The sequence below is a fragment of the Protomyctophum parallelum genome (assembly GCF_964188405.1).
Source record: "Protomyctophum parallelum genome assembly, chromosome: 1".
NCBI classification, from domain to species: domain Eukaryota; kingdom Metazoa; phylum Chordata; class Actinopteri; order Myctophiformes; family Myctophidae; genus Protomyctophum; species Protomyctophum parallelum.
Window position 1 is genome coordinate 99,529,717 of NC_139697.1, and position 11,494 is coordinate 99,541,210.

General features: G+C 41.8%; 1 protein-coding gene across 1 annotated transcript; it reads right to left on the bottom strand.

Moving 5' to 3' along the window:
* LOC310855995 (uncharacterized protein) lies at positions 1 to 10,935 on the bottom strand (the record flags this gene model as incomplete). The annotated part of the gene is made up of 8 exons (XM_083761210.1): positions 10,898 to 10,935; positions 9,291 to 9,336; positions 6,696 to 6,733; positions 5,498 to 5,548; positions 4,883 to 4,916; positions 4,457 to 4,527; positions 119 to 181; positions 1 to 17 (listed from the first exon to the last, which is right to left on the bottom strand). The coding sequence occupies exons 1-8, from the start codon at positions 10,911 to 10,913 to the stop codon at positions 1 to 3; spliced, it is 336 nt and encodes a 111-aa protein (XP_083617336.1). The 5' UTR covers positions 10,914 to 10,935.
* Positions 10,936 to 11,494: the final 559 nt, after the last annotated feature.

Below are 11,494 nucleotides of genomic sequence, written 5' to 3' on the forward strand. Positions count from 1 at the left end.
CTAATTCCAGTTAGTTTCTAATGAAGGTGATTGATATCACATATTCCTCCATTCAAAGTAAGTGTTGGAAAAAAAATATTTAGATAAAGAAAATAAATAAATCCATGAATAGACTTGCCTTCACTGACTGGTAAAGAAGGTGGAAAGATGTTCTCATAATCGTACAGATTATTATCTTCTTCTAAAAGAACAAAAGAAAGAAAGCACAGAGAATTAAGAGCTGCATTAGTTACCAAAACACACTGTGTCTGTCTGTCTGTCTGTCTGTCTGTCTGTCTGTCTGTCTGTCTGTCTGTCTGTCTGTCTGTCTGTCTGTCTGTCTGTCTGTCTGTCTGTCTGTCTGTCTGTCTGTCTGTCTGTCTGTCTGTCTGTCTGTCTGTCTGTGTCCCTAAGACAGAACATCAAAGTCCTGGAAATACTCAAGGAGAGATTCAATAATATTGTTCTCAGCAAGTGTTCACCGACTTCTGCTTTTCACTGAGACAAAGACATTATATTATGTATTGGAAACGAATGCTATTTGAAAGGATATGATGAGACTGAATGGCCCCCACGTCAGCTTCCTCTCCCATGCTGCACGTTAGTTTCAGTTGACATTATTCCACTGGTGACTATAGTCCATACGACCACACGCATATCACCACCACATTATTCCACTGGTGACTATAGTCCATACGACCACACGCATATCACCACCCATCACTCACATTATCGTCGGGCTTGAAAGCTCATACTGTACAGTATAATACATACACGTGATGTGAAAATACTAGGGCCGGGACTAATTGCGATTAATTTAGATTAATTAACTACAGATAAATTAATCGCACCTTTTTTTTCACCGGGGAACGTTTCTCACTGGGCGCTTTTCTATAGTACTGAAAACTGGAAATAATAAAAAGTCACCCCATTTTGTGTTGCCTAGAACTGGAGGTCTGACAAAAAACAGTAACAATATGAAGTAAGTACAGCTTTGTGATGTCACTGAGATGTACTTTTTTTTTTTAATTCAGACCTCCAGTTCTAGGCAACACAGAATGGGGTGACTTTTATTATTATTTCCACAACAGGTATATTAATGACAGTAAAATGTTGAAAATGAGTGGTATCCTGTAGTCACTATTCATTGATTCACTGGGTTACCAAAAAACATTTAAAAAAAGGTTTCTCGCTGTTCTCGGGTTGAATATTGATATGCGATTAAAATGCGATTAATCTAGATTAATTAATCGCAAAGCCTCTGATTAATTAGATTAATTTTTTTAATCGAGTCCCAGCTCTAGAAAATACACACAATCCGATATGCCACTGTAGCCCAGAGTATTTGCCTCACACATAGCCAGCTTATCGGCCAGCATAACTGAGGGGTTTGGGAGCCAGAGCCCCTCATGGTTGTCCCAGGTGTACGATTCCAGGCCAGGCCAGCAATTAACCCATTCTGACCTGAGATCAGATTCATACGAGGTTTCCGCCGGACACACACTGGTCTGATGAACCCATTCTGACCTGAGATCAGATTCTAAAAATGTCAGTCGTTCTTCGATTTTTTTCAAAAATAGCAGACCTACAAGCTCGTATCGCGCCACTCGGTGGCGCGATATGAGCTTGTAGATCTGCTATTTTTCAATAGCTAAAGCATGACATGATGCTGACACCAAAATGGGTGCCCGGTCAGAATGGGTTAAATATGTCCATGTGTGTCCCACAGAGCAAGACTCTACAAAATGTCTTCTAAATCAGACAGTTTTCTGAAAAACTATATGTTTCTATGAGAAAAGGAGGCACTTTTAAGCCCTTCCCCCCCTTCCGGAACCAAAGTTTTGAGTTAAAAATGTTCGCTCTGAAAGAATATATATTCCAAATTGGCGCCACATTTTCAATAAATAGCAGATCTACAAGCTCGTAGCAGGGCACCCGTGCTATGAGCTTGTAGATCTGCTATTCTTCAATAGCTAAAGTATAACATTATGCTTAAAACACCAAAAGGGTGTCGTCGTGAGACATGGCCAAAGCATTCCCGGGGGTCCCCAGCCAAAAACGTTGAGAACCCCTGCTATACTGGAGGAGATTAGAGAATTAGATTTAGCATGTAGTCCCCACTCCTTGGGGCGTTGTTTAGACTCCTTAATGTCACTGTTAATCTGCACAAATGTATCCTCTGCATTTCCCCGTTCTATACAAACTAGGAGCAGTGAGCAGCCATTCTATGGCGCTCCGCTCAGGGACCGAGACTGCAGAGAGTCTTGCTCAGGGGCACAGTGGGTGGCCTGGAATCAAACCCGCGTCCCAGGCGGGCTCACTAAACACTCGGCTATACTGTAGCTGAGATCAGGGACGTGCAAACATAGACATCAAAGGGGGCTTCAGCCCCTGCCCTTTTACCCGTCTGTAAAACAACTGCCCTCTCCAGACCACGAATGCAGCGTTTTACTAACGGTGAAAGAAATGCAAATGCCCTCCTCTCCTTTCCATGCCAGCATTCAGGAGAATTGCTTTTTTTCCACGGAAATCTCCTGAACTTGAACACCGTATTTTTGCGTTGAACAAATGTGTTCAGAAATCCGGATGTCGTTACACCACCATACATCTCCACTAGCTAAAGAGTGCTGGGTTGCGCCCCGAAAATAGCTACTCTGCAAGAGCTTGTAGATCTGCTATTTTCGCTTATTTCTTTTGTCCAAAAGTGCCCTCTTTATATGAGATTTCAGCCCCTGCCTCTCTGCAGATCCCTGGCCGCGATCTCCCATGCTATGCCTATAAGAGACTAGTCACTGTACCCAGGTTATAAGATCTCCCATGCTATGCCTATAAGAGACTAGTCACTGTACCCAGGTACAGTATAAGATCTCCCATGCTATGACTATGACAGACTAGTCACTGTACCCAGGTACAGTATAAGATCTCCCATGCTATGACTATAAGAGACTAGTCACTGTACCCAGGTACAGTATAAGATCTCCCATGCTATGACTATAAGAGACTAGTCACTGTACCCAGGTATAGTAGGCTATAAGATCTCCCATGCTATGCCTATAAGAGACTAGTCACTGTACCCAGGTACAGTATAAGATCTCCCATGCTATGCCTATAAGAGACTAGTCACTGTACCCAGGTACAGTATAAGATCTCCCATGCTATGACTATGACAGACTAGTCACTGTACCCAGGTACAGTATAAGATCTCCCATGCTATGACTATAAGAGACTAGTCACTGTACCCAGGTACAGTATAAGATCTCCCATGCTATGACTATAAGAGACTAGTCACTGTACCCAGGTATAGTAGGCTATAAGATCTCCCATGCTATGCCTATAAGAGACTAGTCACTGTACCCAGGTACAGTATAAGATCTCCCATGCTATGACTATAAGAGACTAGTCACTGTACCCAGGTACAGTATAAGATCTCCCATGCTATGACTATAAGAGACTATAGTCACTGTACCCAGGTACAGTATAAGATCTCCCATGCTATGACTATAAGAGACTAGTCACTGTACCCAGGTACAGTATAAGATCTCCCATGCTATGACTATAAGAGACTAGTCACTGTACCCAGGTACAGTATAAGATCTCCCATGCTATGACTATGACAGACTAGTCACTGTACCCAGGTACAGTATAAGATCTCCCATGCTATGACTATGACAGACTAGTCACTGTACCCAGGTACAGTATAAGCACTGAATATCACATCCGTAATAGGCAGCCTGCAGGCACGAGGGAGAAATTAAATCTACATAATATAGCTAAAGTATAACATCCCTTCTGGCTCCAAAACTGTGGAATGCACTTCCCATTGCAGTCAGAACTGCAGCATCACTCCCAATCTTCCGCCGTAGCCTGAAAACCCACCTTTTCAGACTCCATCATGGCCCATAGCACTTACCCTAACCCCTTAGATAGCATTTCTGTTGGCTTAGATAGCATTTGACACAGACTTATAGCATGTTATGTAGACAGCACTATAATTGTATTGTATATAGTCATAGCACGCCATAGTACATATGTATAGCATAGTAGTAAATATGTATAGTGTATGTATAGTTTCATTATATAGATATTCCACTGTTACTTTCTTAGCTTACGCATGTTTCATGATAAATGCTTTTATGTGATGTATTCCCATGCTTTTGTTCTTGCTTAAATGTAAGTCGCTCTGGATTAAGAGCGTCTGCTAAATGCCTAAATTGTAAATTGTAAATTGTAACATTTAACTTCACCATGGCTCATTTAACACTGAAACCCTATATATATATATATATATATATATATATACACGTGATTGTATGATTTATAGCAACAATATTGTAGGTTAAGAAGAGAACACAATGTATGGTAAAAAATACAGTGAGCATTTCAACTCCTCATACCAATTGACGTCTTTGTGCTTATCTGTAAATATTGTTATTTGACATCATGTTGTTAATATTAATGAATGGTAAGTAAGACGTACCGTTGTGTGAGTGTGCCGTCTCTGTAATCACATCAACATTTTGATACACGTCTGATTCTGCCAGTGGATTTCTGCAGAAACATCATTGGAGACATGCCAAGCATTAGCTCTCTGCTTTTCAATATGTGTGCCTGTTGCTTTTGCACGCAAGCGAATAATATTATTTTTAACCATATTTTATACTTTGTTGCAGTGGTGGAAAAAGTACTCAATTGCTTTACTTAAGTAAAAGTAAACACAAATAAAGACCCCCAGGAAAGTGTTCTAAATCTTCTAAACGTCATTGACATAATTATATCTATTTGCTAAAAGGGTGAAGTTTCCTTTTAACACGACTGGACAGTCGACGATAATGTGACGATTTACAATTTCCAAGCCTTTTCGGTGAGCAAACTGAATGACACAACATGCGTTTTTTATACTTACACATACATCGCCTCCATAGTGCTTCCTCTCTGAGCTGCAATGATACAAACATCAGACAAAAAGAGAGTTAGACAGTTAGACCATGGGTACTCTTCCCCTTACAACATGCTGTCAGGAGGAAACCTCATAACTCCAAAGAAATTCAGGAAATCAAAAATATAACATTTTCAGGACCTGAGATCAGATTCTAAAAATGTCTTCTACACAAATAGCAGACCTACGAGCTCGTAGCGCGCCACTCGGTGGCGCGCTATGAGCTTGTAGGTCTGCTATTTTTCAATAGCTAAAGCATAACATAATGCACCAAAAGGGGTTCCCGCCCAAAATGGGTTAAGTAAACCATATATTCTTTTTTAAAACAAAGTAATACTGCCTCATCAAAGTTGGTGTTGTAACTTCATATATTGTCAATTACTTCCATGAGAGGTGGGAGAGGTGGTGGAGCTAGTTGCTTTAGCGGACATTTTGAGGGTCCAATGGAGTTAAGAGGTTTTGTCCAAAGCACTTTTTACTACTTTCCATTGGTTCAAAAACCTACAAAATGGAGTTATGAGGTTTCCTCCCCTGAATACTGTAATAACTACAGAGGTGAATAACCTTCTCAGTCATACTCACCACGACGGGAGACATTCACATAATTAGGCTGCTCCTCCTCGGCATGTGTGACTGTAATCAACATGAAGAATATTTACTTAAGTTAACCCATTCTGACCTGAGATCAGATTCATACGAGGTTTCCACTGGACACACACTGGTCTGATTAAATTGCATGTCATTGATTGAATACATTGTTATGATGACTGTAATCGACACTGATGATTTACATAAAAGACAATGCAATTATCTTCATCTCTATAATTGAAATGAAACATGTCATTGTCTTAATTAAAGTGTGCCGTGATTTTCCCCCCATTCTAAAACATGATCATCAGGTAGTACGATTATACTATAGGAGGAAGATTTCTTAAAATAAAAAAAAGTGTACAGAATAAAAAGTATTAAAATTATGTTTTTATGTGGCCACAGCTACCAGTTCATTAAGTATGCCTGGTTTTCACCCTAGCACCACCCACCTGAACTTAAGCCTCGCCCACAGCTGTTGTTGTATGATAATGGGGAAGGGGTTAGGCTTATGATGTCACTAAAATGGTGTTTTTTCGATTGGGCCTTTTCTTTTCTTTTTAATATTTTTTATCCTACGATTTTGTAACCCATTTTTCACCCCTGTGTCAATCATCTAATGTGATCCTGGGCTCTACACACCCTCCACCAACCTAGTCCCCATATATGGGGGACAAGGGACGAGCAACGGACTTGAACTCATGCTTCCTTCATGCCTGAGTGTCCAAGTTGCTTTTACACCTGACAGGGGGGAGTTTCCCTGGTTGGACGTAGCGCGTGGAAGGAACACGTTATTCCAACCAGTTCCTTTCCCCTCCATCAGGCGCCCCGGCTGGCCAGGGGGAGGCAGTTTAGTGACCAGGATTACTGCATGTTTTTTGTGAGGGTACCTACCCTAGGGGGACACGGAGAGAACATGCAAACTCCACACAGAAAGGCCCTTTCGCCAACCCAGCCTTCGATTGGGCCTTTTGACTCAAAGGCTTTCAGCTCTCAGGAAGAAACCAAAAATACACATATCTGAATTAAAAACACACCTGGGGGTCTATTAGAGTAATGTTAACTCCATAGACACATGCAAAACAGAAAAAGTGACATGAAAACGTACGACAAACATCGGTGAGCTTGATCGGGTCTACCGTTCCAGGAGCATACAGTGTAGCATGAATCAATTAGGCATAACTGGGCTCACCTGGTGAGATCTGCACGGGTTCCACCGCTGGAGCGTCCCTGCAAGGTTGTTGTGATTGTTTAAATTCAGAGTTTTGCCAAAAACAGGTCTGTTATAGTGTTAACCTTGATCTAAACAAATTCGCACCACAAAGACTCTTGAGAACATGCATTTTTAGTTGTAGGTGCCTGGTAGATTGATCGATTCCTATAGGCACGGAGCATTACAGTAGTCAAACTGCGAGGAAACTCTCTCTAGGTCAGAGGGACTGAGGGAGGTAGATAGGCCTTGATTTAAATTTCGAGCCACATATCAAAAAAGTGGTTCAAACCTGTTTCTTTCAGCTAAGAAACATTGCCAAAATCAAGTCTCTTTTAACCCTTCGAGATCTGGAACAACTCATTCATGCTTTTATTTCCTCCCGGCTGGACTATTGTAACTCATTATTCAGTTCACTATACCTTCAGTCGCTCTTCAAAACATCGCCTCCAGTTGGTGCAGAATGCAGCTGCCAGACTTTTAACGAACACTTTTAGAAGGTCTCGTATCACCCCTGTGCTTGCTGCTTTACACTGGCTTCCAATTGACTGCAGAATTGTTTTTAAAATTGTATTAATCACTTTTAAAGCTCTCCATGGGCTGTCTCCCACGTACATAAATTAACTTTTATTCCCCATAGCAAATGTGAGAACACTGAGGCCTTCAGGTAAAGACCTTCTTAAAGTTCCCGAAAACAAGACTAAGAACTAAAGGCGATAGAGCTTTTTCAGTTGTAGCCCCTTCCTTCCCTATGGAATGAATGACCCCTTTCCCTAAGGAGACGTTTAAAAAGCTGCTAAAAACCCATTTGTTTCGTAAGCACTTTTGTTTGTAATATTGTCTATATGGTACTGCATGTTTATATATTTTATTACTACTCTGTCATTGTGTTGTTGTTTTATTGTTGATCTATGTGTCGCTCTTTATTTCATTTTATTTATTGTACAGCACCTTGTGACATTTGTTTTGAAAGGTGCTCTATAAATAGATTTACCTTACCTTACCTTGCGGCCAGCAGCCTTAGTTGGAAAAAGCTAGCTTTGACAACGGCACTAATCTGCTCATCAAATTTAAATTTGTCACAGAGCACTCCTAGGTTTCAAGGCTCATACATTGTCTGGATTTACGGTGGCGGGGTGACCACCGAACTACAACATGACGTCACGAGCCGCGGTGAAGAGCAAACCACCGCCACCGCTCCAGCCCTTCTCTCTGTTTTTACTCACCACCGCTCAACGTTATTTCAGCTCCGGTGGTCACCTCACCACCGGAGCGGTGGTCACCTCACCACCGAAAATCCAGACTATGAATAGGCCTTTAGACGACGGGGCGGGTGTTGGCACTGAGAGTGGGCCAAGGACGCTCAAGCGGTGGGATAGCTTGGGGCATCTGATCAAAGACCAGCACCTCAGTCTTTCCCACGTTTAGTTGTTAAAAAGTTAGAGGCTGTCAGTATTATACAGTATCGCCTACAGTAACATTAGATTCAATTTACTGCACATAGTATACAAATACTTTGACAATGAAATGAAGAGTGGCGTCTAGCCAGAGTGCAATACAGTAATATAGTAAACTAGAACTGCACTCTGTCGAGTGCATACTTGCTTGTTGCACACTAGTAGGCCATAAATGGCCAACTAGTGCGCAAGCAGAGCGCGCATGTAATCTTTCCGCCCGCTGTAAACTGCCAGTATCTCAGTATCTCTGTGAAGGAACGTTTGAAATGATTAATGTTTAGATGTAATTATTTGCTACCTACTATACATGTAATCATTTAGTATTAAGTATGATTCTAGTTTCTATCTATATAAGAAATACTGTTTTATTGTTGTAGATATATTCTGGATCCATTTTTTGTTTTTCAGAGACAAATAAATCATTTATATGTGTTGAAAAAAAAAGGTATATAAACTGAATTAAAATATGTTATACAGTATACTTTTTCTGTAAACGGTGGAATCTCAATATCTCTGTGAAGGAACATTTGATGTTGTATTACATACGTCATTACTGAGAGCAGTTATACAATATCTATATACGTATATAGGCATATACTATATACGTATATCTATATACTCTATACTCTATACTGTATAAAGTGTGTAGTTGTAAGTTGATTAGCGGTATTCTGTGATCGGCCTGGTCCAAAAACCGTGACAGCAAAAAAAACGTTCCGCCATTTCAGGACCCCCCCAGAAAAACATCAAATCTGTGCCCGTATTGCTGGACCAATGATGACGAAATGACCATATTTCTTACGTCATCATTTAGAGCTAGTCATACACATACGTGTATGACTAGCTCTAAATGATGACGTAAGAAATACGTGTATGACCAGCTCTAAATGATGACGTAAGAGATATGGTCATTTCGTCATCATTGGTCCAGCAATACGGGCACAGATTTGATGTTTTTCTGGGGGGGTCCTGAAATGGCGGAACGGCTGTCACGACAAATGGACCAGGCCGATCACATTACTTGCGCGCTCTGCTTGCGCAAGTAATGAGAGAATACATGGAGAAAATGTACAGTATGTACAGTATAGACAGGCTGGTATTATTATCATACTGTACTTACCCCGGGGCTGTGGGTAGCTGTCTTGTAATCTGATTGGGCTTGGTGACTGGAACAACAGAACAACAGAACAATTTACCCTATATCTGTGATCGTCAATCTGGAAAACCGATCTTTTACATGCAGTTACCGCAGTGGTTCCCAAACCTTTTCATGTCAAGGACGCCCAAAATTATACTCAGACATTAGCCTGAGGACCCCCCCCCCCCCCCATTTGAAAATACATGCCAAGGACCCCCATAAGAGAGGATCTTTACGTCTCTAAGGCCCCCGGTTTGACCTGAATTGGCCCCCTATTTATTGGCATTTCTGTCTCTGGGACCCCAGTGTATATTGTCAAATCAAAGCTAATTTAACTCTGAGAGTGTTACAAATCCATTTGTACACTCTCAGAGTTACAGACCTAGCCGTAATTTAGCTGGGGACCCCCTGGAACTCCCTCAAGGACTCCTGTCCCCTGGGGGTCCCCCCACCCCACTTTGGGAACCACTGTTTTACACCATTTAAGTGGTAGTACAATATCATTTTTCATCTTTGTGACAGGCCTAAACATTAGGCCCCCCCCCACCACCCATTGATCTGATCGGAGCATCCCTAGCAGAGCCGAAGAGTTTGATCAATCCTCAAGGGGGCCCGTCCGTCCCCCCCGCAGCCCCGCCTCCCCGCACCCCCCCCCCCCCCCCCCCCCCCCGCGCCGCAGCGCGGAAAAAAATAAGTTGTTTTCGCTGGTACTTTTAAAGCAGCTTCTATAGGCCAATGTCCAAGCCAAGGTGAGGACTTTCAGGACTATATTATTATTATGAGAGAGAGAGAGAGAGAGAGAGAGGGAGAGAGAGAGAGGGAGATATAGAGAGATACGGAGGGAGAGAGAGAGAGAGAGAGATCATAGGCGGCGGGTGCGTTTTACCTTTGGGTAGGCTACAGAATTGCGTTGGGGGGGACTGTCGCGGCCGAGCGAAGCGAGGCCGCCGCCGCGGATTTATTTATTTATTTATTTATTTCCCAAATGGTCTAAAAATGAGTTCTTTAGCATACTTTTACCAATGAATTAGCCTATACACAGACATCGACTGATCAGCCTATTTTGGACGATATGGGTCTTTTCTCGAGTCAGTGTGTAGTCTCACTAGTCTGTGGTTAGGTCTCTTTGGTGAATTATTGATCAGTGTTATTATGTCACGCCTCAAGATCAACTACAAAAGAAACCCGATTAGCACTTTTTAACACCTCTTGGACGGCTGGTGTCTCTCAAGACAGACTGTTGCCTGAGGAACAACAGGGGAGGCGCTGTTTTCCCGAATATTTGACGATGGGATTCTCAGATTGCCGGCGGAGAGGTCCAAAATGTTCGGAATTCCCAGAAAATATGTAATGTAAATGTAAAATGTCCACGAAAATCTTCATGGGGGCCGAAAGGGGCCCTAGGATTCTTCATGGGGGCCATGGCCCCGTGGCCCCCACAGACTCTACGTCGCTGATCCCTAGTATTGATCTGGCTTCCTCACCTTTTTATTTCTATATTGAACACGATCTCATATATCAACATGTATAATCTGTAGTAACTGTATAATTATGTTATATTAAATAATGATAATTGTGTATACGTTTACCTGTTTTTGAGCGCATCACAGCGAACCTGCTCCCCTCGCGTTGGCTGTCAACATATAGTGCTTCAAGTCAGTTAAAAGAATACACGTAATATGATCATCATGAATCTAATCTAATTCTAATAGGAAAAAGTGAATCCCTTACACTGTAGTGTATACCAATGATGAGTTTGAAGGGATTTAAGTAGAAGTGGCAAGTATAGCATTTATGGGCAAATATGTTTAAAGGCCCACTTCTCCACTTTTCAACCTATCTTGATATACTATAGGTCCTCACTAATAATCATGATAAAATGACACCATTTCCTTTCTAATCAGTCTGTGTCTCATAGGAGGAGCTGTGGGCAGTTCAGAAACCCGTCCACCAGTGACATCATCGATGGGGAATCCAAAGCTAATAGAAACTGCAGGCTTTCTAGTCCTGAAAAGTTGCAATGCGAAAATGGAAGCCACCGTTCTCACGATAATAAAAACAATTGTAAAAAAAAAAAGTTTCTTCCTTCAGAAAACTGTCACGATTTATAGAAGACATTTGTAGAACCGTTCTCACGTCTAAATGGGTCAACGCAGGACTTGAGACGTTGTACTTACTGTTATATA